The 26,745-nt window shown below is 39.2% G+C and overlaps 1 protein-coding gene across 5 annotated transcripts in view; it reads left to right on the forward strand.

The window, feature by feature from the left end:
* Positions 1 to 328: 328 nt before the first annotated feature.
* rgs19 (regulator of G protein signaling 19) overlaps positions 329 to 26,745 on the forward strand; it is a 45,883-nt gene continuing 19,466 nt past the window's right edge. Inside the window, exons 1-2 of one of the 5 annotated variants that reach the window (XM_038722264.1) lie at positions 331 to 573; positions 13,446 to 13,553. In XM_038722264.1, coding sequence (XP_038578192.1) covers positions 13,539 to 13,553 — 15 coding nt within the window. In that variant the 5' untranslated portion in view covers positions 331 to 573; positions 13,446 to 13,538. Of the gene's footprint in view, positions 574 to 13,445; positions 13,554 to 17,521; positions 17,684 to 26,745 lie in introns of those variants that run through there. The other 4 variants (XM_038722265.1, XM_038722261.1, XM_038722262.1 and 1 more) reach the window with 4 other exon arrangements.

The raw sequence follows: 26,745 nt of genomic DNA on the forward strand, positions 1-26,745 counted from the left end.
CTCCATAGTGTAGTGTTTAATAAATATAAAAACTCTAAATACAAGTTTATTGTGATGTGGATACGTTATTACTTTAAACTACACTTCCTTGTGTGTAATAACATTTACAACGAAAAAACTTGATATATGCAGTATATCAAGTTTTCAGTAGCCTATATAAAGTTTTATAACTCCGGGTCTCCTCCTGCTTGGATGGACGTGAAACCGCGCATGCGCTCCGCCGCCCTGTCCGCCAGGGCGGTGATCTCGCTCCCTCTCTCTCTCTCTCTCCTCTCTCTCTCTCTCACTCACACACACACACATACACTTTCTGTATGTCTCTCTATCACTCTCTCTCTCTGGGAAAAACCCGAGCAGGAGGAGAGCAGCAGAAGGGGGAGGAGGCGGACTCCTTCTTCTTCTTCTTCTTCTTCCGATACAGCGTCGGCGGTAGGATATTTAGAAAAATAAATCAAAAGAAATCCACGCACCAACCCCCCCACCGGTGCGGAGCCACAGAGGGGAAAAAACACACGGATGTGCCTCCGAAAGCGCAGCGGATACCGCCCTCCGGACCTTATTAATGCCAAGATTGTGAGTATCTGATCGGCTGCAGAAGCGAGCTTGAACACGGGGAGGGAGGGGTGCTGGTTTCAGTTTAATTTCCCCTTCCCTGGTCTCCAGTCAGCGGCGGGGCTTTTCCTCGCTCCGCGGTGTTGAGGAAAAGGTCGGTCTCCGTGGTTCCTCCCCTCCCCTCCCCTCCCCTCCCTCCTTTCCTTCTCACCTTCTTTCCTTTCTTGCTTTCCTTGATTCCTTCTCAAGAACACCAACAGCTCATTGGTAGAAAACTGAGAGAAAAATGGAGGGTTTTCTTACTTTACTTCTATATTTCTTTCTTTCATTTGTCATGTATAGTGAGTTTGGAAGAAACTGACTGTAAGCGGACGTTTCTGTGGGTTAACCATGCAACCTTCAAAGACAGTTTCTATAGGGGAGAACGGGTTCAGTTGTAACCCACCTCTCTTGTTAAACCAGCATGTAAAACACACATTTTGTATAGAACTTTATTCGTTTGACTGAAACCTTTTATTCTCTGATTTGTTTGTGTGTTGTATCTATTTCCCCTTTCAACTAATAGCAAATTGTCTTTTACTGTGTTTATGTCTGAACATACATTTGCAATGCAGATTCAAAAATGTAAGGAAGCTATATTAGGTGCCTTTTTAAGTTAAATGTTTGATAAAGTTGTTCTCTGGCAACATGAAAGTTGCAGCGGACCTGGGGCAGGTTGCACAAAACACCTTACATTCATCTCCTGAAGCTGTCCTTCAAATGTTTAAGGTTTTCTCCTAATCTTGAGCTGTGTCTCAATTTGGATTCTTCCATTAGTACATTTACATGTAGCACACTGTGTGCACTATTTACTTAGTATGTGAATTTTGACAGGGTAGTCAAACATGGCCGTATTGCGAATTGAAACTAAGTGGATCATTCTCATCAATAGTTGCAACAATTGTCAGCTACCAAAATATCTTCCAGCTTGCCGCCATTTAAACAAGTTTGAAAATAGGTTGGTTGACCCTCCCCTACGCAGTCATGATGTAAAACCATTGAGGGTGAGAAGTGTCCAGCGTTCCACCCTCATGCTTTTTCACTGTTTTGAGTGTACCATCATTGTGCACTGCATTTCACCATGTTTGCCAGTGTGAAAGCACATATGCACTCAAAAGAGTAAATATGGAAGCGTGCAAATTGAGACACAGCATTTGTCTTAAATAATCCTTTAAAGTTAGCTAAGCCATTGCACAAAAGACCACAAATGTCCTCTGACTCTATCTTAACCGCAACATGACAGAGTTTATGGCTATAAATGAAGAAAACAATGGCATCCCAAGAGGAATGTTCCGCGACCATGAGATCCCACTGGACAGACAATGAGCAATTAATTTTACATTATTATAGTCAATTCATGAGTCATCCAACCGTCTACAGTTTACCTTACTTTCCACTGTGGTGTTATTTCAGCAATTTGGCAATTAATGGTTGCTCCACCATTTTATGATGTCGGCTACCATCACTGCATCATTTGAAAGAGGATTGGGAGGTGGAAAATTAAATTTTGTATGGAATAAACGTACGAACCATATAAGCAGTTAGTCTAACATTAACGGATAGACATATTTCCAAGTAAGCTGTAAGGTTTCTTACAGCTTATGTTAAAGTTATTCTTAGCAGTTTTGTTGGATTCCTTCCTGAAACTAGTGATCTATTAAATGTTATTATTATTTATGTTTGATCCTCTTGGATGGACCTCTTCACCAGACTTTGGATGAATTTTTGTTGCAATTTCCTTCCTAATTTGTTGTTTTTTGCTTGCTGTTATTTGTGGATCAAGTATACTTTTTAGTACATGGTCTCTTTTATTGAATTCCTCCAGAAGAAAATATTTTCTTCCTCTGAGCAATTTGGTTTTCTTCTGCCATTTAAAAAAATAAAATAAATAAAAAAATAAATCTTATCACTTTGTGAGACGATAAGATGATAACGGATAGCCTAGGCTATCACAAGTACTGGTCGATGGATGTGGGATTTTCAATAGCCGATATTTAGAGTGCAGGACAGCCAAAACTAACCCAATTTTCCACAGCAGCCACACTGACAAGGCTGTCTCTCAGCTAGGCTTTCTCTCAGGAGAAATTAAGCCTTAAATGTTATACTGTTTTGAGATACAGATTCAGTAGATGTTTTAAATCTGTGTTTTTGTTTTTAGTTGTCAAGTTTGCTAGCTTGCTACATAGCAATTTGCTAGCTTGAGACTTCATGCCTCAACGACATGCAAAGTCATCTTGTTCTTTAAGTTGCAGGAATGACTGGAATGGCTCGAACATGTAATTTTTCAAATATCAAAAATAAATTTTGTGCTTGTGTTTTGAGGAATTTTTCTCCCAGCACATGAAGTGGAGTGATGTAATTGGTTTAGGGGCTGGTTTATCTCAACAACGTTTACAAGAATTTTTAAGATACATGGCAAACTATGCTGAACAGTTAAACTACATACAGAATCTGTGTATGGTTCGTTCTTTGATTATTCCATTTCAAAGCCAAATCGTAAAAATGGAAAAACGGTAAACAAAGAAGCAGACATCTGTTTTTTTCTGTTTTAAACCCAAAATGGAAAAACAAAGCAGCTGCATTTTGTTCTGTGACCGACGTTGTATCACTGCTGGGTTTCAAACTAACTGGCTGCTGTACACGTGCACCTGATGCAACAGCTGTGGTCTGCCTCCGTCCCCAGATTGGTCACACTAGCAAAACATACATGGTATTTCTTTTCAAGTCGCATCGCATCTCATAGTGACTGTGGCGAATATCACTGTAGAAGTGAGCACTATATTATAGCCACATATGAAAAAAAAAATTAAAGAAAATGTAAGCTACTTTTTTTGCAAGATCGCGCCAAGCTGGGTTTGAACTCACTGGAGCAAGCAACATTTCCGTGTTGTGACTTGTTGCATTGCATAAACAAGGAGGAACAATCACCGTCCATCCGCAGCGCACCTCTCCCTCGCCCTTTATGCTCCAGCGCCCTGCTCCCTCTCCAGTAGACCTACAATGGGTTGTGTTGCCCATGGAACCGGCGCATTGTGGAAGGTCGGTGATCGTTCCCTTTGGCTGGATGAAGTCCGACGCTTCTGGTTTTATGCATGATTCATGTGCTACTGCAGCTGGAGGCTTTCTGCAGCGCCATGCAACTTTCTAAATTCTTCCATCTCAAGAAAAAAATAAATGTCAGGTTGAAACCCTGTAGAGAGACTGCTGCAGCTGTTGTGTCTTCTCTACACTGATTGTAGCAAAATGGCTACTTATAATGGCTACTAATAATGGGCATCGCAATGCTTGAATTAATTCATAATTAAGAAAGACATATTTATTTGCCATAAAGTGCTCGTCCATACCGTGCTTTAAAGCAGAGCTTTGCTCCAAATGAGCCCAGTATGATGTATTAGGCTATATAGCCTACATTTAAATAATGAACGAAAATTACCCGAACATCTTAATCAGTGTATGATTTGTTAATATACAGCTTGCCGAATTAACTGATTACAGTTCGTCTTTGGTGTGTACCATTGGATGTACTGACAACTATCACTGAATTAATTTGATATTGAAGAAATCTTAAAAAGGGTTCTCAGGCAACTTCTGAGACGTTCCTCTTCCTGTCCCAGTTGTACATAGGCCTCCTGTTTTTCTAACTAAAAACCCACTTATGTTCAAGCTCATCTTAATTACATTTAATCAGGTACCGCCATCGCCCAAGTGTATCTGCTGCAGGTTTATAAAGTGTAACACACAAACCTACACAAATCGGACACATTAAATATCAAAACCAATATTTTTCCGTTTTGGTTTTAAAATGGAAAAAACAAAAACTTGTTTTCTTTTGGTTTTTCCGATTTGGTTTTGAAACTAAATAATCACAGAACCATACACTGATTATACAGACAGCTTTTGTTTTAGCTTGTTTGTAACTATTTGCTATGGAGCCTATCAATACTACGGCCTTTAATAATTTAGCCCTTGGGCCCGTTTAATACCCGGTTTCAGTACCCATCTCTAGTCTAGGTATTTCACTTTTTGTCACATATTTTGTTCACATGACACGAAACTGAAATAATGTTAAAGTTTGTCACCTGTCTGCAGTGATGTGTTTTTCTCTCATCCTCGATGATATGAAGTAGCCTACTGACAATTGTCGCAAGAGGTTTTGTCTCCGTTCTGACCGCAGCGTCCTCCAACTTGTGACTTTATTGTTGTATGTCGTGCTGAATTTAGATTTTTGCTATTCCAAATGCAGCTACATGACTTCAGCGTATCTGTTGGTGCTGCTAAAGCAAAAAAAAGCACTTAAAGGTATATACAGTAAAACTTCAATAAATAGCCGAGTCCCAAATAGCCACCTACCCCGTTTACTGGCCTGGTGTGGGAACACATTTTGACAAATAAACGCAGGTCTCCCTTTAAACGCCTGGTCTGGTTGTTACATCTTAAACCCTGCGGGGTCGCCTGCTTTAGCTGCTTCTAAGCTGCTTAGATCGTTTATACAAATAGCCTATGCAATAGCTAATGTTTAAAGTGGTGGTTTATGCTGATTTTCTGGTTCAAAATCTTATTATGGGGTCGTACCAGAACAGATTTACATGGTTTAATTTTCAAAAAACATATTTTTTTTCATACTGCACATTGCTGCAGCTCCTCACCATGTGTTGAAGGCTTTGTTTTAGCTGTGGAGTGATAAATCTTGTCTTTGTTGGGAGTTGCACACGAATAGTTCCTAGTTAAGGAATACTAGCCAATCAGAAGCAGTGAAGGGCGGGTCAGCCAAAAGACAGTAAGCCGCTTCGGTTAAGCTGTAGGCTACATGGACTGAAGCAAGAGTTTCAGAGTGGTGAGTTATTAATCTGTAACAAAAGTATTTTTCATCCATAAAGTTATAACTGAGCTCTGTCTCTACATCACAGTAACAACTTTCTGTCCATTGACTGCCTGGAGGGTAGCTAGTGTTTGGAAGGGAGAGGGTCTAGATCAAATGAATGACGTGTCTTTGATATTATTGGATCATTTTTGTACATGTAATATTCTCTTTCAACTATTTCATAGTAGCCTATTTTAGTTTTGTGCAACAGGCCTGTCCCGTATGGACGCCTTTCCCAACTAAAGGCAGGTTCAATTCAATGATTTGAGCAAATAAAAGCCCGGGCTATTAATCAAAGTTTTATGGTAGTTCTAAGCGGAAGTCACCAGAACAGTTTGATTCGAAAAAGCCTTATGATTTTGTAGCCGACAATGTTAGCCGGTGGCAGCGTTGGACGATGGCATCGTCCTTCGCTCTTAATTACTCGAAGCTTCGAAGCTCAAAAAATTATTTTCAGGCCAGCCCTACATGTTGCGCCTGGCACTTTAGAAGTAAGAATAGAAGAGACATTTTTAGCACAAGAGCCGAAAAGCTGCCACTGTAGCTTCTCCTGCGCGCTCGGAAAGGGAGGTGTGAGCGATGCATTCATGTGTTGTCGGAATAATCAGAATCTTTTTTTCCTCCTTTTGATAACGGTTAATTTACTGTCCATGTAGAGTGAACTAGATGTCTGCGTAGGGCTGTGCAATATGACAAAAAATCCATATCCCGATATAGGTCATTCCATATCCCAATAACAATATAGAACATTTTTGTAAATTCAATGAAAATGGCATTTCCAACTGTAACTTGGGGTATTTCTCTGCATTATTAAGTTGAGATGACAAATACCATGATAGACAACACAGTAATAAGTAATGTAACTAATGTTAGCTAGGTTGTGGGTTAGCAATCTGACGCTACTGCTGCAAAGCTAACATGAGAGGACGAGACGGCCCCAGAGCAGCTCCAGACAGCGACACTCGAAACCCTCCTGCTACTACAGCTAACATCACAACAGCAGCATGTCTTGATGAACTATAAAGTAAGCTGTTTGTCCGTGGGCAAGTCATTTGACATTACCAAATTTCTGCCCTGCAACACCGGCATGTGTGGAAGAACGGACCGCAGTGAAGTTAGTTTCAAGTTTGATGTTAGTTTTACGTTGGACATTCGGTAGATGCTTTCCAACGTAAAACTAACTTCACTGCAGTGCAAAGCGCTGTCCCTCCAAAATATTACAGTAAAGTGTGGAATTTGTGACACAACGATATAAATCGTGTATAATTGTAAATGATAGACGGTTTTCTATCGTCGCATGATAGATATTGTCATATTGCACAGTCCTATGTGTGCGTGTTGTTTATACGCTCTGATAATGCTAATCCAACAAATTTTCGTTGTAGCATCCATGTTGATTAAGAGCACATGAACACACTTAAGTCGGAAAATGACTTCACAACTCGAGAAATGGGACCATCCGAAGAGCACATGAATGCATCGTGAGCCACTGGTTGCAATTTACAACCCTCACCACTAGATGCTACTAAAACTTACACACTGAACCTTTAATATTAATATTTGTCTATTAACAGCATAAATCGTTTTAAGAAAAGGTAAAATGTAAATTGTTTAGAAAATCATGGCACATGGTTGCAACCTTATGATGAAGAAATAGTTGCTGAAAATTGTAAAATATATACACATCGTTATTTAGATTGGCTTAACTTGGAACATGATCTTAATTTCTGAGGTTTTGTGTTTCTATCTGGATCAAAGTTTGACACGAAGTCCCTCTAGGAATATTAAAACTTGCAGTGGATGTTGTAGTGATGTCACAAGTTACTTTAACAGAAAAAGTGAAATTGAACAGTGGTTGCTGTTCCTCATAAGTGCATACATGGTAATAAAACACAAACTCTGACAGGGTTATTGCCTCTACCTATGTAACACAGAGAATTTAACCCTGACCCTAGTATGTTCCATACAGATTCAGTGAGACAATAAAAAGCTCAGATCAGCTGGTATTTTGGACAGTTAAGACAAAAATCACACTGTCTTTGTGAATTTTGTGAGTTTATAGTGACTTTGCTGTACTTGATGGTATGTTTATGTATAAACTGCCACCACGAAGTTCCTGCTACAAAGCAGTCGAGCAGCAGATTTATTGTGTACATTCTTTTGTATAGCACACCCTTTAGCTTTAAACTATAGCTTTAATATTCCTAGTGGGACATATAGGATTATATCATTCCTTTTTATGACCATATAAGGTTTAGCCTCTAGTTAAGCGCTTTTAAGAGGAAGAGACACAAAAAAGGAGAAATGAATCTGTTGTTGCATTAATGTATAGGTTACTTAATTTGAGCACATATGGTATTTTACAACTGATGTTCCTTTACTTTCTCTCAGGCTCCTCATCCTTTCGCTGTGTAGTAAATGCCTTTTCATGAATCACACTGGACAGCTCTGTGTGAAGGTATTGCACAGGAAGGTGTTTTTGAAATCAGAAATAAAGGTGTCAGACTTGAAAGTATGGCCCTTTGCATTTCTTCCCTGTTTTCTATTTGGTGTCTCCAAGCATGTGGAACTGCTGGCTATCAAATGTCAACATCCATCTCCTTTTATCCTCATAAATCCTTTTGTTTTGGGTTCCTTCCCTGTAGCCGGTTCAGATTACACACTCGGCTATAAAAAAGAAAGTCCTCTTGAATGAGAAGTGAGATTTGTTTTCAGGTGCCTCTGTGAGGTTCGAGGTTATAAAAACCTTTTACGCACGTGAGTAACTAAACCAAGCTGAAGGAGGGAAAGTTTAATTGAACAATTTCAAAAACATTTGGTGTGAAAACGCCCTCAGAAATTGCAGGCATCCAAATTCCTTCTCTATATGCTCTGTCATTTATTGGAGATTTTTACTCAAAGCAGCAGTTGTATACTGCATCACCATGGAAGCCAACATAAACAGTATCAGCTCTCAGAAAAAGAAGTCTGTGGCCTATTTGGGGTCCCAAACCTGAGATTAAGAAACATACCACCTCTCAGATACTGACATACACCCTATCAGGATTCTTGAAGTATTTTGCCTACTTCTTTTTGCCAGTTGGTACACACTTCCTCTTCCTGCGTCTTTCTTCATTGTGTCTGTTGCTTGCTTCCTCTTTTTTTAAGTTGGTCATCGCCTTCCCTTCCTGTGTCTCTCGCTCACTATTTCTGTCTCCCCCATTGTTTTTTCTTTTTGTCTCTTATTGTTTGTTTCTGTCTTTCTGGCCATCTTTTGTGTAATGTGTGTGTTTGTGTCTATGTAAAGTGTGTGGTTGCCATTCTAAAGTGTCTTTGTCATCATCTTGTGCTTCTAGTGTCTTGTGGTGGAACTGGTCAGTCTTTGTTTCTTGTTTGATGTTTAAGTCCATGAAAACACAAAAGTAGAACTCCCATGTCCCATATTGATGTAAGTTGAAAACCTTAGATCTCCCTAATGTCAAATGTTTCTCCAGGAACAAACCCCACCCACCACCACCACCTTATTTTTAGTTTGATCACCACACATTTTTGAGGTTCCGGGGGGATTTTGAAAGGATTGCATCAAGAGGTCGGAGAGTTTTCTCAGCCCATAGAGGACCATGTCTTGGGAAAATATGAACTCAACAAAAAGTCACAGAAATTGGAGTTCCAAGTGAAAGCTGAAACATTCTTTTGTGAAATCTAGAGCTCTAAATAACAATTTACTTGATTATTATATTATATATAATTTTCAGAAGGCCAGTGTGATCAAATAGTTTTGTTCAACTAACACTCCAAAACTACTCACAATTGAGAACCTTGAACAAGGGAATGTTTGCCACAGTGGCTTGAAATATGACGAATATAAAAGACGAACGGAGAAAGGAGAATAATTTTCATATTATCAAAATTGTTGCAGATCATTTTTCTGTTAATCACTAAATTGAAATTATAATTATTTCAGCTCTAGCTGAAAATCTTAGGTGTGTCTGCAGTTGCATTGGCAGATATCAGATTGATTTATCAATAGGGTTGGATACCGAAACCTGGTGCCAATATAGAACCAGTTCCTATATGACTGGCACCTACTGGACTAAATTAGAACGCAAATTTCAGTACCTCATTTTGGTCCCACATAAATGTGTCAATTGAACCATTTTCTCTCTGGTGCTCCGAAACAGAGGTAAGGTATGGTCATCACCATTCACTGCAGTACCAAATGTAGCAGCTGACAGCCTCTGTCTGTATTAATGCGGCAACAGTACAGGCTAACGTGAGCCGTAGCGCATGGCAAAGAAACAAACCTGGCTCAACAGCAAGCTGCACGTGTTAACTTTTATCGTTATTCACCCTCTCTGTCCCGAGGCCAACAAACACTCTCCTCCAGGCCAACAGGAACAACAACAACCGTCCCCCTTAACTCTCTGTCAGTCACAGGTAGGAAAATAAAAGATTGACAGGCTTCTACACAAAACTACAATAAACAGCCCTATCTTTTACTCTATCTATTAAGTTTAAAGTTGGTTTGTAGCATAAGAAAACCTGTTAACTGTTATTTAGTGTTAAATTATTTTAGTTGGGTTAGGTGATTTAGGTTTTATATATTGTGAATTTGTCATGTAAACAACCGGAATCATAAAAATCCCAAACGATACCCAAACCTAGTTATCAGTATAAGATTGAAATTTCTTTTTGGCTCAAATCAGATCTGAAAATATCATAATCCAGCCAATATCAGTATGTAAGCTCAAAACCTCAAAAATCCAACATCAGTGCAGTCAACATGCATTTTCTAAACATGTTCATAATACATTATCTAATCTGTGCTACATCAGCTAGAAATCAGAAATGTGCCACCTTGGAGCGCGCCGGTAGCCACAACAGTTCTGCTCCCGCTTTGATTCCAGACGAGGATTTCTGATGTATGTCACAACCCATCTATATCCCCTTGTTTCCTGTCAGTCTCTTCACTCTCGACTTCCAGTAAAGGCAAAACAATCTTTAAAAAGTGTCACCTCTATCAGGCAGTGCAAATGTGGCCTTAGGCGTTGTCCTCACACTTGACAAGATTTCTGGGTAATGAAGTCTTAGAAATTCAAATTCAGCTTTATATTGCAGTCCTCTATAATCAAATTAAAACAGTACAGGGAAGGCATGAATTCATACGTAGGGGTACAAGTGTCCACAAGTTAAAATATACTTTGAGTTATGGGGATGTTACTCTGTATTTTTTAAAAGTAAACCTCTGTTTATTTTGCCATAAGTGTCAGGTTTGAGGCCATAGTCCCTAAATTAGTCCTTTCAGTTTCTCCAGAATGACTTTTTAGCATCATTAGCATTCCTTATTGAAAATAATTGGCATGATGAGCAATAACCTTGCCACTAATCTCTGTCTCATGGTTTCAATTTAGAATTCAGCTGCTGTTTAAGAACTCCAAGCTTGCATTTGTTAAGAAACGCTTTGGGGAGCTCACATTTATTTGTGTTTTTTACACTGTTTTCAACATATTCAAATTGTTTTTCTTTTCCATGCAACAGATTTTCTATTCTCAAATTTGTGCACATTTTAAATTTGGTTTGAAGCAGTATTCCCGATTGTTACGGCCCTGGTTTGGTCCAGTCTTCAATGCAGGGTGTCTGCGGGGTCTTAAAAAGTCATAATAAATAAATTGTTGCGAAAATTAAGGCCATTAAAAAGTATTAAAAAGTCTTAATCGCCATTTAACAAAGTATTAAATTTTGAAGATATTTTTTTCAATGTGAAAATCCTGTTTGTCCAAAAGTTTGTTTGCTAAAAGTGTAGGTGAACGTATTTATTTATAATGCGTAGCCAAAAATACCAGACAGGCAGAGCGTAGCGACTGTGTCTCTGTAACGTAAGGCGCAGGGATCTACCGTGCGCCTATTTCACTCATAAACCTTCAAAAAATAGATCCGTGCGAACCGGAAAATGATGACGAATACAACCGACCGTAAACTCCCACCCCGCCGGACCCGCATTGTTAATCGTCCAAAACATAGTCGGAGTGGCGATCAGGAGTAACGGGATTAACCCGGTTGGGCGGTCACTCTGTGGCCAGTTGAACAGCCCCGTACCTGAAAAACAAGCGTGAGATGCGCCGCCAGCTGCTGAATCGGTAAGACAGAAGACAACAAGGAAAATTCAAGGAGCTTGTGTGTTTGGCTATTTAGCTAAATTGGTGCTTTTTATTGAAACAAAATCAACTTTTCATAAAGCCGATATTCTCGTCAGTGTCACTTTTTGTGAACAAATTAATCACAGCCTGGATGGAGCGGGATAAAAAAAAAAAAAAAGCTTGATGTGCTGCAACAAACTTTATAAATGTTGAACTCAGTGTTCTGCATAAACGGTAATGATTGCTGACGAGTTAGTAGCCTGCCCACCATCAAGGTTGGAGACTATCATGTAGCCTAGAGCATTTTTCTTGCACAAAGTTAATCAATAAAAAACAACCCCAAACTGAAGCAGCTGTGATTTGAATTAATATTACACTAGTGGTAAGTTATATATTATTATTGAATATATTAATATCAAGCTTACAGTTTACTATTAAATTAACAATATACTTTTTATTTTAATGTTCTATTTTTATACTAATACAGTCATTTAGACTAGTTCCTCCTCCAGGTTGTGCCTGTGCTACACCGCCTACACTACTTGCGTTATTCATCACTCTGTTTATTCTCTTCATCTTTGTTCCCCCCTGGCCTATTTGAATTTTGTTGTATTGATCAAGTGGTCAATGAAAGTTCTCACACGTCTTTGCAGGCAAGCTCACATTATCTAGTTTAAACCAACTAAAACACAAAATGACACTGTGTTTCACATGATTTGCTGTAATATTGCGTACATAAAAGTCATAGCTTATGTAAAACAGTTGCTTTTCGCAGGAAATCTGACCAGTCCCTCACATAGAAAACTAACTAACTTCTAGGCAACTGAGAAAGTTGGTGAATGCCTCAATTTTTAGGTAGCGTTACAACCTGATGACATATAGGCAATAAATACGTTATATGTGTATATATATACTTAAATTCCTTTTAAAACCTCAAAAATGTCCCTTTTAAAGGTGTGTGGCTGATTTAATCGGTTACAGTTCAAAGTGGCGCGGCAGTCTTAAAATATGTTGAAAAAGTCTCAAAGGTCTTAAAAAGGTATTGATTTTTACTTCAGGATTCCTGTATATACCCTCACTGTTTTTTTGGTCACTTGGTTTGGTCCAATATATCCGTGGTCACATCATAACTGATACCCGATCCGCTTAATAAAGTCAGTATCAGCACTGATACTGATTGGGTGTATTTTCACATTACAGTACCTGATTCAGTGTTAATATGAATTGTTTTTTTTCAATTATTCTTTGATGGGTCATAGCAAAAGCATACCATGATCACCAATAGAAGACTTGCTATAGCTCTTGATTGAATAATCTTCTTAGGACGTCCTCACAATGTTTGTAGAGTTCATGGAAACAGAGTGACTTTTTCTTTCACTAAATCTTTGGAATTTATTTGCTTAAAATGTGAGCATCATTTGAATAAAAAATTGTGTAATAGGATCCGCCATTGATGGACGATTTTTAGGTTGACAGGAGGATGATTGTTACACAAACACTCACTATGGCCTTTTTTCTCTCCTTGTGTGTTTGTGCGTATATGTGTGTGTGTGTGTGTGTTTGTGTGTGTGTGCTATTGTCTGTGTATACCTATGTTTTTGTGGATTAATATACATTCCCCTGGGATTTTTAAATCATTTTGTGGGTGCTGTATGTTCTGTGTGCTTGTAAATTGGTCCGTGACTCCATGCTCTTGTGGGATTTCACACGTTAATGTGTGACTGTGTATGTTTTTTGTGACATTTTCGTACTGTGCGTGCTTGTGTGTGCTTGTGTGTGGCATATTTGCGTGAATGCATGTTTGCACGTACATTTGTGCATTCCCCTGTATGTATGTGCGTGTCTGTTCTGTTTGTGTGTGTGTGTGTTTTATAAAGGAGAGGTCCGAGGCAGAAGGGGAGATGACATGCATGCGTCCGGCTTGCTAACATCGCTGACGACTCGCACACTAACCTGCCCGCCCTCACGACATGACAGACGTACTGGTAAACCTGCACCTCTTCCTCTCTCTGTCAACCAAAATCCTTTTTTTTGCTTTTCCTGTGGTCATTTCTTTATTTCTTGATGAATTTCTTTGTTTCACTGTCTGGAAAATGTTTTTGGAACTAAAGCATATATCTGCTAGCAAAGGAACAGGCCAATGGAAATAATATTAATAATAGGACTTTTACGGAACAGAATACAACAAAAACTTGTGTACTTACTCTCTAATCTATTTAGAAGGGATGTCCTGTTTTTCCTTTTATAGTCAAAAAATAATAATTTTGCAATTATTTTGACAGATACTGCAATATGAGTCACTATTTTGGGGACAATGGTAATATTAGCTTTACCATATAAAAATGATGTTATTTCTGCTGGGGTCTTTACCAAACAAGCATGTTCCCTTATGTATATAGAACATGCTTTTTGTAGGCCTCTATAGCACAACAAAGCTTCATTTATAATGGTATATTGTGACATCTTTATCAAAAAATGGCAGCTCCAGCGATTTTGATATTGCACTTGGCCATATTGCGATTTTGATCATTTCAATGAATTAAGCGGGTCAGATACTGGTATTTACTTCATACTTCATTTATAAGCTTAAATTATTCATATGATATGAATGAAAGTTTAATTGGGAGGTTCCAACTCCTGAAATTGTTGGACTTGATCCAATAGAGAGAAGACGCATCACTCTAGAGATGAAATGAATAGAGTGTGGAGTAGGGCTGCAACTAATGACTATTTTCGTAGTCGACTAATCTGTTAATTATTTATTCGATTAGTCGACTAATCACGATTATTTTCGTCACCCCCTAACCCTAACCCTAATTAAACAATTTAACTAATTAAATATCTTTCAAGTGAATTACTGATCTCCAACACGCAGCCTAACTAGCTAACGTTACCATTAAGTGAACAAGTTTTACACCAGTATCAACGCCAGAGGGAAACCAGGGAAGAAGACAAGACAGCGTAGGCTACTCCTAAAATTTCTCTGATTTATACAAACTTTAAAACTGTTTAACAAAGATTTTTGCTTGGGAACTATATAAAATAAAAGCAAAATTAAAAGCAAGTACTATAACCACAACTGTACACTAACAATGTAATGTCTATTTAGAACAATAAAGCAAAAGTTCCCTTTCATACTACTGTGGTTTATTTTTCAAAAGTGCTTATAGGCTATAACTCAGTGGAGAATGTTTTGTAGGCTACATCACGAGCCAGATGTCGCTTGATGTACTTTAAACCATTACTCATTACTAATAACGCTTTTAAAGCTGGGTCTCCAACATTGCCAGCATTGTCTTGTCTCATGAGAGAGAAAGAGAGACGAGCGAGAGGATGTGCTGCGCGAATGCACTCTGCAATCAAATAAGATTTTAAATAGGCTTAGTAAAAAAAATAAAATAAATAAATTAATGTATAGGAAACACTGCCTTTCCTCTGTCTCTGCAGCTCTGCTGTTCTGTGGTCAGAGTAATAGAGATGTGCGGATCGATCCTAAAGTATCAATATTTCTGATACCAACATTTCCTGCTCTAGGATCGATACTCATATAAAAGGATCGATATCTAAACTCAGTAATTTGGAGTGAGTGTGTGTTTTATCATAAGTATCTTACTGTCACCAGGATGGTCTAACTGCTCGGTTGATAGGAACTACTTCCTTCCGACTGTCAAAGTCATGCTTGCGCTATGGCTCTGTGACGGAGCTTCTTTGAAGTGAGCCGCTGCGGCCTTTTACATTTCCTGCGATTGAATATTGACTCTGGCTGACTGTAAAAGCAGTCACGTCTGGCTGCATTTTAGCTGTGAAGGTAATAATGTTGCTCTGTGTGACATGTGTGCAAAGACAGTGAAATACTTTGGCAACACTGCAAACTTTGCTACACATCTGAGATTAAGTCAAAATAATATGATGATGTTATGAATTGACAGTTCTGAGCAGGATATTTTAATTATAATTAAAGAATATGACTATATAAATATGAGTTTAATGTCTTGTCATTATGCAGCTTTTATTTTGAATTGGTAAGGCCACAGCCTACTCCTTTTTTCTCTCATAAATACAGAAACGGGAGAGGGTAGGTCACATTAAACTAGAAATAAAATATGTAAAAAGTATTGGTATTGGTATCCGCAATACCAGCCTGGGTATTACTTGGTATTGGATCGGATAGGAATTAAGTGGTATCGCACATCACTACAGAGTAACTGGGACCAGAGGGCCCTGTGGGCGTGACTGGCACCGGCTGGCTGACACCGCTAACCTCACGGGCACTTGTGGAGCTTCTCAACCCCGAAAACGTTTGAGCACATTTTCGATTCGCCATCAACTTTGGTCAAACTGCCAATATTCAAGTTCTACACAGTTGATTTCTCGCCTCAAAACCGCTCAAAAGTGTATTTAGTAATTAAATAGCGTACAAATCTTGTAAAAACAAAAGCCGTTCTGCTGTTCGCCTCTTTATCCGTTAATTTCGCTTCTCGCATGAATGCTTCTTCTTCGTGAGTTTTCTTACAGTCGAGCAGTCATGGCAGACAGTGGAAGTGATGTAGACGCTCTCACCTGTAGAGTGAGTCCTCGCATCGTAGAAAAACGTTGATCGTCCACGACAACACAATTAGTGTTCTCAAACTGCATAATTGTCTGTATCTGACAAATGTCTGCGGTTTAGCTGAACCTCTAGAGGATTGTTAGTGCTTCTCTAGCAGGGTACTTGAACTTCAGCATAAAAGAAAGATAATAAGAGAAATGAAAGAAAACAATATGAAGCTTGGCTCTTTTGCCTCTAACTTTGATTCAGCTGATTAGCTAAATGGAACAGATATATTTGTAACTTTACTTCAAATATTGATATCAATATATGAAATAAACTACTGTGCTTGTCATTTCGATGTTTTTTTTCTCCTCTCCCCTCCGCCGCTTGATCATTCTCCTAAATTTAACTGGCATTTAATTTTCACATGTCACTGGCACTATATATAACTGCTGTCAGCTTGTCTCCCTCATATCTCCTTGTAATTTCTCTCTCCCCTCTCTCCCTCCCTTGGTTTGCCTTCTTTCTCTTCCTCTCTCCTATACTTCTTTTCTTATCTCGCTCTCACCCATTCCCTCCACTTTTTTTCTCTGATTATCTCTGCCTCTCACCCACTTTCCCTTTTCATCACCCCCTCTCTTTCTCTAGTTCTGCCTCCCACTCCCCCAAATTCCTTAATTCTCTCAACTTTCTCTCCCTGTCCTTTACTCGCCTAATGTCCTTAATGTTTCCTACATACATAATGATTATGAAATACAGTGGAGCTGTGCATATATGGCTATGTGACTGATTGCTTGATGGTATCATGGTATTAAGGCTTACTGTTTCAGTGTCTTCTGATGGATGTGAATACCCTTGTCCTCAGTCAGTCAGAGGAAAGCAAGACATTAGCAAAACTGCTCTGAGCAGTCCTGCAAACTGCTGGCCGCTTTTTTACTGTCCTCCCCATCAAAGAATAAGGAGAAAGACTCGGCAGGTTTGAAGAGATGTTCCTGAAGAGATGCATGGATGCCTGGAGCATTTATGTAGATTGAGGGCTAAATAGTCAGATTTGTAAAGTGTGGCATTCTTGTGAAAGAGACAAAGACGTTGGCAAGTCTAGACTGGCCTGCAGGGGTGTCCAAGTTTAGAGGAAGAAGGAATACAAATTATGGTTTTAGGAGATTTTTTCTTTAAGCCATCGTGGCATGAATAGGCCCATGCAGTCCTAACGGGTTGGGTTGCGTCGGGTTGGTGTGTGTGTGTGTGTGTGTGTGTGTGTGGACAACAGGTCTGATTCATCAAGATTCAGAAGAAACCAAGAAACCCTGTGTGTCACAATACCTCTGACTCTGTTTCCTGTCTCCTCCCTCTCTCTCTCTCTCTCTCTCTCTCTCTCTCTCTCTCACTCACTCATTTTTTCTGTCTCCATCTTTTCCTGTTGCTTTTCGTCTCTCTTCCTCCTTTACTGGAGGCAAGGCGTGTTGATTGATGGAACTAATGTAGCTATTAGCAAAGGAGTGAGAGAAAGTCAAAAGAAGGACCCGTTTTGTTCTTTCATTCAGTCGTCCATCGTTGATCCACCATTGAATCGTCTCGTCTCTGGTGAGCTTTGCTGCTCAGTGTTTTCTATGTGCTGACAGTTTAATGTGCCAGTATTTGAACAGGGTTTGCGCACTCTTCAAAGTTGTGACTTTATAGCTCAACAGGCAGTACCGGGGTTAGTGGTTGGAGTCACTTTCTGGCTGCCTATGCAGTTGGAAAGAGTGTCTACCAAAGTTTTGGTCGAGTGTTGCTTCATTACTCAAATTTATGTCATTTAATAACGCCTCTGTGGGTTATTGAGGAAATTCTCTGTTGTCTCGCTGATGAAACACTTTCAACACCCTCTTAGATAAACTTGAAAATGCATTGTCATCAAGCTTAAACAAGACTGTGTTTCAGTTCCTGAAAAATATACATCTTGGTGATAAGCAAATTTTGGCTGATAAACAACAAATAACCTACATATTTGTCGTTCCAAATCAGAAGGTTTCAGATGGATTTCACACTTTCCAGTGCAGGCATTAGCTGCAATTTATAATTTAACATGTATTTGGTTGCCTTGGGAACAACTTAAATTTTAAAAAATATGGTTGAATAAGCAAATGTTTACATTACAATTCATAAGTGCTAATTTTGTCAGCAATGGTAAACGTCCCTATTAAAACCATAAAAATCCTCTTTTCAGACATTTTAAATATACAGTATACTGCCCCAATTTAATTGAGAACATTTTAGTTCAAATGAAAGTGAAATCTCTCATTTGAGATTCATTTATACCAATGTATAATGTTTTTATTGTTTAATTTGTCAAAATATGTCAAACGTCTGGCATGGGCCCATGATTGTTCCCAGTAAACCCTCCTCACGATTTATTGATAAATCAATATATACTGTATATATAAAAAAAAATAAATGCAGCCAAAAAACTATTATTTAACTAAATCAAAACTATGGTGGAAATTGCTCTTCAATACTTAATCTTTACATATGTCTTGACATTTTGTCTATATCTCTATCCTATGGTATGCTGTTGGCCAAAATTTCTGGTCTCTGTTTCTGTTTTTATTACGACTTATAAAGACCAATTCACTGAGTCATTAATTATTAGCCTATAACTCAAAGCAACATTATGTAAGATTTGTTTGTTTTTTGTGCGATTTGGCACCTCTACCGTTTCAGAGTGTAATGCACCACTGTCGTTGTGACGGCCTTGCCTAGTTGGATGTTTAACTGTGTGGTGTTGTAACTAAGTTGTAAATAAGGACAGCTGTATGTGAAGGTTCTCAGTCAAGCAGGTCATAGTTATCCAAGGAAGGTTAAAATCAAGGGCAACTGGACTTGGTTGAAGATACTAGAAGACGTTTTGTCCCTCATCCAAGTGACTTCTTAAGTTCTGACTGACTGGTAGGACAACTCAGCTATTTAACCTTGGTGGGGTCGTTTGCCAAGATCATCGATCCTACTGGTTCTTTAGTGATCCTGGCTGTTGTAACGACAGTAGTTATGGTCATTAGAGCCACCCGAGGACAATCCTCTCCTAGCAAAATATTCAGGCCTACCTCCACACTGCTGGTGCATTGCGTAATATGTGTGTAATTGAATTGAATAGATCAGCCCCAGATCAGGCCCCTTGTCACTGATACCTGATCCAGCTATTTGAGTCAGTATCGGGCCGATATCCAAAATCAGTATGAGATCAGTGCATCCCTAGTTTTTATTATCTTTAATCAACTGTATCCTGTTTTTTGTATCCTTATGAGCTTTTAATGTCCACATTGCTTCCCTTCTGATAAAGCAATGCATTGCTTGTTTCTTTCTCCCGAGCCCTGTTGTCATTGTTGCTTGCTTTCTGTAAATGCAACAGATATGCACAATTTCAATTTATGCAGCTGTCACATGGGTATACCATTACCTGAAGCATTTAATTATGCTTCAAGTCTATTTTTTTCACAGTACGCCCATAAACAAAAAGGTGATGACCAATGAAAAGGAACTGAATAAATATCTTTATCTACATTTTGCAACCTAGAGTGTGCTGTTCTCTGGCTCTTTGCTCTGGTTTGTAATGTAGCCTAGGTTTTAGTGATGGCTTGGCCATCATGCATTGCTGGACTCGGTAGTTTAGGTTTTCTGTTTTTTGTTCCAAAATGCAATTATTTTTGTTTATGATGTGTGTGTGTGTGTGTGTGTGTGTGTGTTCAGAGCATAGTGGTTTATGTTGGTAATTGTCATTTTTGTGCTGGTTTATAGTTCCGACCATTAGTGAGGTGAGGTGGCTGGTTTTTTTGCTACATTTTTGAGTTAACGAAGAAAGAGATTTTGGTAAAATTTTTATTTTTTAAATTATTAAATTGATTAAATTACATTTTTACATCTTTTTTCAATTTAGCATGTTGATTAGTCACAGTTGTTTTTTAGTGACATCGATGCTGTCTCGTCAACTTCTAGCTTTAGACATCGGAAAAAACCATCATCGACGAACATACAGTATGTAGTCATAGTTTTCATTAATGTTTTTTTTTGTAGGCTAATTCTGATTTCCGATTTTTTAAATGTCTGACCTGCCAATTTCAGATTTTCTTTATTTCTAAGAACTATAATTGACAGCGTACTTAATAATTTTTGTAACTTTTATTTAATCGAAATAGGCCCGTCGCAGTGAAGTAATTTCCCCTATGGTAATATGTTGGGGCTCAACAGCGCGGGATACGGTATTATTGCTATTTTTGATCAATGAAGTAATTTGGTTCCATATAGCATAGTAAGTGTGTCTGTGGATTTTACCTCACTGCTAGCAGCTTTATGGTCTGAGCAGGCTAGCTGCTGGGAATCGCATTGCATTTATTCACTGAGCTGACTTACAATCGCTATATATGGCGGCTTTTCCATTACCAGTACCAGCTCAACTCGCCTCGACTCGATGCTACTCAACTCGGTTTGTCCGTCCTCCGTTTTCCATTGCAGATAGTAGCCAGAGATAGCTCCCCTCAGTGTAGCTTGTCGTCATAGCGACGCCACACACAACTGCCGCGATGTAACTTTCAATGCGACACACACACAGCTGTCTCTTGATTTAAGTTAAAATGTTTCAACATTACTCAGAATGTAAGATAAGCGGTACGAAAACCTTCCAGCTGTGTTTTTTTTCTGCTGTTGTTGCTGCAGCGGTCTGTGTGACGGTGGGAGCAGAGGGATCTGTGAGCAGGCGGCTGGCCGGCCTCACGAGCTCCTCCCGCGGGTTGGCCCAGGCTTCCCTCGCCGCCACATGCGGAGCTCTTCAACTCTGAAAGCTTTCAAGCACATTTTTGCTCTGCCATCGCTTTTTGTAAATCTGGCAATATTTGAAATCTACACAGTTGATTTCTCACCTCAAAACTTCTCAGAAGTGGATTTAATGATGAAAATTTTGTGAAAAAAATTGTAAAATATAAAACGTTCTGTTGCTGGCCTCTGTCAGGCGCGCGCAGTGTTAATGCAGTGAATAGTGACGATTCTCTCTGACCAATCAGTAGTCTGCTGTGTTTTCACGTCACATTTTAGTATTGCCTCAGCTCGCTTGGAGCCTCGACGGAGTTGATACGAAAAAAAGTACCTGGAAGCAGGTACAGGTACAACTTTTCCACAATGGAAAACCAAACAAAGCCGAGTCGAGCTGGAACTGTGCAGTGGAAAAGGGACTGAACCCCTGGAGCAACGAGAGGTTAAGTGTCTTGCTCAGGGACACATTGGTGGATGTGTCACAGTGGGGAATTGAACCCGGGTCTCTCACACCAAAGGCATGTTGTCTTAGGCCCCATCCACACAAAATTAATTTTCTTTCTTTATTAGGATCCCCATGAGCACTAAGCGTTGGCTATTCTTCCTGGGGTCCATTCAATTGTATTTCACAAAACATTGGCATATAACCTCTGATGCAGACTGATATGATGTATAATAAATAATATAAATAATGATAATGATATTTGTTATTTTTTACTTGATTTAAACATATTTGAAATAATATATTACCCTATTTCTAGTATGTTATTTCCTATCTCACCATTTTAATTCTACTTATTCTTCACCTTATTATTGTTTACTCACAAACTACTTTAATCTGCTCACCTTTCTTTTCACTTCAGACACACACCTACACCCGTCTCTCTCTGTTGACTTTCTTCAACAGCAGTTTGTTTTATCAAGTCAGCCAAACTCGGATTTTGGATTTTTTCACCTGCGATTCCATTTTCATGGCAGCAGGTGAGCTGCATGGAGGGGGGTTGTTGTTACTGAAGTAGCCTATCAAAACAAAACCATGGAATGACATCATTCACTGTTGCTTTACCTGGCCCATGCTTGTAAAATATCCACCGTTTCCTCTTCTTCTATCGTAATACCAGATAATCTCTTTCGTTCTTTCTTTACAAAGTGCTGAATTGGGTCGCCATTAATCTACCTGGGTGGTCTGCACAAGTAAAGTCTATGGGGCAAACCACAGCTTATTTTGGCCTGACAGGTATCAAAAATTGCAAGCTTTGTGTCTTCTTCACAGGGTTGGGTATCGTGTCAAAGTTTATGATACCAGTACCAAAACCAGTAACCTGAAAGTGATACCGATACTAATACATCATTCGATGCCTTTAAAATGCCACCTGTTGAAGCCATAGTAGTTGATTGATGGCCTGTTATTATTTTTATTGTTGTTATGGACAAGCAAGATAATCTATTTTTATTTTTTTTCTTGTTTCAAATAACTTTTACATAAAAGTATTGGGAAATTGTATCAGATCCTTCTCATCCTAGGCCTAATTAGTTCATCCCCACGGGTATTATACAGGAAAAGACTACAGGTTGCAAATTTTTGATCGTCCAGCTGATCAGACTAACTAGCAGCTGCAGCGGAGGCTCCGTGGGTAAAATCAGCTAATCGCTGCTGCGCCACAAAAGTGTTTAATTGATGTGATGGAACGCAGTGATCGATAGGTGACAAGTGATGTGAATAGCAAATAAAAATGTACAGAGAGGTGTTAAATGATACCAGTAGATGAAACCAATGGAAAGCCAAGCTTATGGTGATAAACTCGCAACAGTGACAAACATGCCTGAGACCCCAGCCGTAGGTGAGCGGCTGTTAAAACCACTCATGGACTGAGCGTGTGCAGGCCTTTGTTATACAGTTTATGGTGCAGGCACATAAGGAAAAAAAAGGCGGGCTCTTCTCTTTCTTTCGGTGTGTTGCTTGTGTTTTTGGCTGCAAGCAAAACCATTCAAACAGTCATTTTTGCCGCAATCTGGTTACAAAAATTGATTGAAGTACTGGTTTGATGTTTTGATTCTACTCGATACTGGGCTGCTTCAGTCGATATCATAAAGGTATTGAGTAGCGATACACATCCCCACTTCTTCACACTGACTGCATGTTTTGCCGCGTGTGTTTGACAGCGACAATAGTTGGTTACTATCTGTGCACCATCATCCGGCGCAACATGCATATAAATCTGACCAGAACAGAATCGAATATGTGTACTGATCGGCCCCGGTCACTGGTCATTGGTCACCAGTCATGGTTGATCAAGCTGAAAACTGTCCGATTCCAGTCACTGGCCGATCGACCCGTGCATATCAGTCTGAGTGTAATGCAAAGGCCGAGTCGGATTTGACTTTGTTAATGCTATGCAACAGTTACATGACAATAGTCACATTCTTGATTATTTTCTGCATTAATTAATTCATTTAAAGAAATAACAATCATGATTTAAAGCCCAAGATGATGTCATCAAATTTCTTGTTTTGTCCAACCAACCCTAAGGGTTGACTGTTTGTGGTAGTCAAAGCCCTGAAAAAAACAGCAAAGTCTTTCCAGAGTGAATAACTACGAATTAAGTCTCTTTGTATGTTTCTTTCTCCTCATTTTGGACAGGAATTGTATTTCAAGTGTTTAGGCAGATCCTCTTGAAATATGTGTTGCAGCTTGTACAGTTATAGTGGTGTGTGTTTTTGTGAATGTGTGTATATGTGGTTGTGGTGTGATCATAGGTGGACATGTGTATGCTGTGATTGTGTGTGCATCACAGTGTGTTTGTGTACTGTAACTTTGAATGCACGTGTGAGCAGTTGTAGCTTGATTGTGTGTATCTAGTCAGTGTGTGTGTGTGTGTGCGTGTGTGTGAGTGTGTTTAGACAGGCTTGTCCATATAAGGAGAGGAGAGGAGATGAATTTGGGAGCTGATATGGTTTGTCGGCGCAGCCCTCTGGTAAAAAAAAAAACCTTGAATCTGTCACCACAGAGCGCTGTTAGGTTGGATTTATAGACCCAGTTACTGTGTGTGTGAGAGAGAGTTTTAGTGTGAAAGCGAGGGAGTGTGTGTGACATTTTCAAATAGACTAAATGAAGAGAGACGGATCAAGAGCGAGGGAAGAGGAGCATACTGTACAAAGCCATAGCGTGTGTGTGTGTGTGTATGTGTGTTAAACAGTGCATTAGTGAAGCTTTAGCAGTGTTTAACATGTCAGGGCAGGAGTTCGGAGAAGCTCCTCTCCTCTATAAAACATTTCCAGCACCAGATCTGGGATGTGACACCTCAACCGCTTGTAATAATAATAAAACAAGAATCACAGGAACATAAATAGAATCTGCAAAGAAACCAGAAAACAACTTGCTTTACCTACAGTGACTTCAGAACCAAAACACTGACCAAAACAGAAACACGTCTGCTTAAGTTGAGTTAATTTACTGTATAAGTGAGGGAAAATGGAAGCAGTGGCAATTTCAACTCAAGCTGGGAATTTAACGATTGAAGTCCTTTTACTCCCACTCATTTTTGTTGTGTATTGAAATCAGAGCTGAAACTGTTAATTATCTGATTAGTCGATTAACAGAAAATTAATCTGCAAAGCGTTTGGTGATTGATTAATCGTTACAGTTGTTTATTTCAGCAAAAATGACAAAAACGGTTCCTCAGGTGTGAATATTTGATGTTTTAAATTTTTGGCTTTTGGACTGTTTTAAAGAATTATATTTTCAATTTAATAATCTAAAAAAGAATGAACAGATTAGCCGCCATAAAAATGATTAAGTGCAGCCCCATTTAAAATGTTTTATGGTTTTGTGCTGCCGCTTATTTTAATCACACCTGAGACAGTGTTTCCCACATACAGACTTTGCTTGGGCGGGCCAACCAGGTATATGAACGACCACCCAGGTAAATATGGCGACCCATTTTAGCATTTTGCAGAGAAACGCAGAGAGAGATGTTAACTGGTACTTTGCTAGAAGACGCGGACACGATGGATATTTTACAAGCCCTGACCAGGTAAAGCAACAGTGTCAGTATCGTGTTGTTAATGACATAGCCTATTGAAACGGTCAAAACCAAGTGTCCTCCACATGCGTCCCACCTGCTGCTGTAAAAAAAGTATCGGGGTGGAAAGATCAAAATGTTTTGTGTTTTCTCAGCGACAATCAGCCGAGCAGACACATACAGGGAGGGAGGGAGGTAGAGAGAGGGAGAGAGAGAGTGTTTACAGTAAGAGACCAGAGGTGTAGGTGTGTGTTTGTGTGTGTGAATGTGAGGAAAAGAGACATTTACACTGTCATTCTGTGGGAAACATTGTGAAATCTTTGAAAACACATGCCAGATACACAGATGAAATACAGGTGTTTCCTCGCCTGAGGTCTTTTTTTAATGTTGTGACTTGACTGCGAACACACCCACAGAATAAAATCATTGACAAAACATGAGATAACGTGTCAGGCAGGTAATTGGAAACGGACCAGCCACTTTCAGCTCTGAAGTAATAATGCCTAAAAGATTAAGGAAGTATGATGTGTAGTGTAGCATGAATTTAGGTTCCACAAAAGGCAGTGCTGCACAGGTCACATTTGTTGGAAATGGGCGAATGAAGAGTGAAATGAAAAGTGATGAAGTAAAGATCTATGATTTTGTGATAAGTAGTGATGTCCTTATTTGATCTGCAGGGTTGTGATTGGGGCTTGACAACTGAGATGCTGGTATTTTTATGGAATTGGCAGCAAAATAGGGGGATCCCAGGACTTTTAGCGTGTGTGCTTGTGTGTTTCTGTTCACGTAAGACTATTGTATGTTTTGAGGAAAAGACCCCCTTTACATCTGGCACTAAAATGCCTTCAGTGATGGGATTGCAATCAGATAGTGTTTGACCACTATGAAATTACAGGTCTAAATGCACCTAAGGTGCACTGAGGATAAATTGTGAACCCGATCAACTTTTCACCTGTTTCAATTATTTTTTATATTAAAATAGCTGTTTAAAGTTTAGCCATGTGGTAAAATACGTTTTTAGATTAAGCAAACAAAGCGGAGAACAAAATCTGTGGATGAAAACCAGGCAGGCGGTCCAACAGTTGAGCCAATCTGACATGCAAACCATGATTCTAAAAAAAAAAGAAAAAAACTGAGATTTAAAGTGTTTAAAAAACAAGTTTACATTATAAATATTCAGCTCCAGTGACAATGCCAGTTATCTTTTACTATCATTATTTATTTTGGAGAATAACCTGGTGAGGGTCCCCTCCTTTCCACACTAGTGCGTCCTGTGTCCTCAATGACACTCACTGCAGAGTGAACTCTGCACTGTTCCCAGTATTCAGCAAAAAATATGCTACAGTTAACAAAACTCTTACATTTTTGGGTTTTATAATGTAAAATATTAAACCTCAAACACACATGCACACGTGCACAGACAAACAGCAGTGGAAACAAACAGTTTTTGCACTGGTTGCCTGCAGGTGGCACGTGTATCAAATTTTTACTTTCGTTGCCTGTAGATGGCGCACATTCATTTATCTACATCTGCAGATCAAACTGCTACTGCAGCTACCGCTCTGTTAATCTAAAAAGTTCACATTTTGTCCTAAGAGTTCTTCCTCTAAGGACCATGAATGTACCCAGTAAGTAAAAAATAACCAGTTGATTTTATTTTAATATTCTATTTTAGGTTTCATATTTGTTTGTGCAAGTGCAAATTTTGGTCTGATGGAGGAAGCGTTGGGCAGACCAAGCAACTGGCAGATGATGGCCATCCACACTCTGCTCTGTTAAATCATAACAATGCAAAAGTTTCATTACAGCCCGGCTGGTAGAACCTCCTGACTTCAGGACTTT

The sequence above is a fragment of the Micropterus salmoides genome, unplaced genomic scaffold (assembly GCF_014851395.1).
Source record: "Micropterus salmoides isolate LMB-PRFRI ecotype aquatic unplaced genomic scaffold, ASM1485139v1 Ms_hic_scaffold_16, whole genome shotgun sequence".
Taxonomy (NCBI): domain Eukaryota; kingdom Metazoa; phylum Chordata; class Actinopteri; order Centrarchiformes; family Centrarchidae; genus Micropterus; species Micropterus salmoides.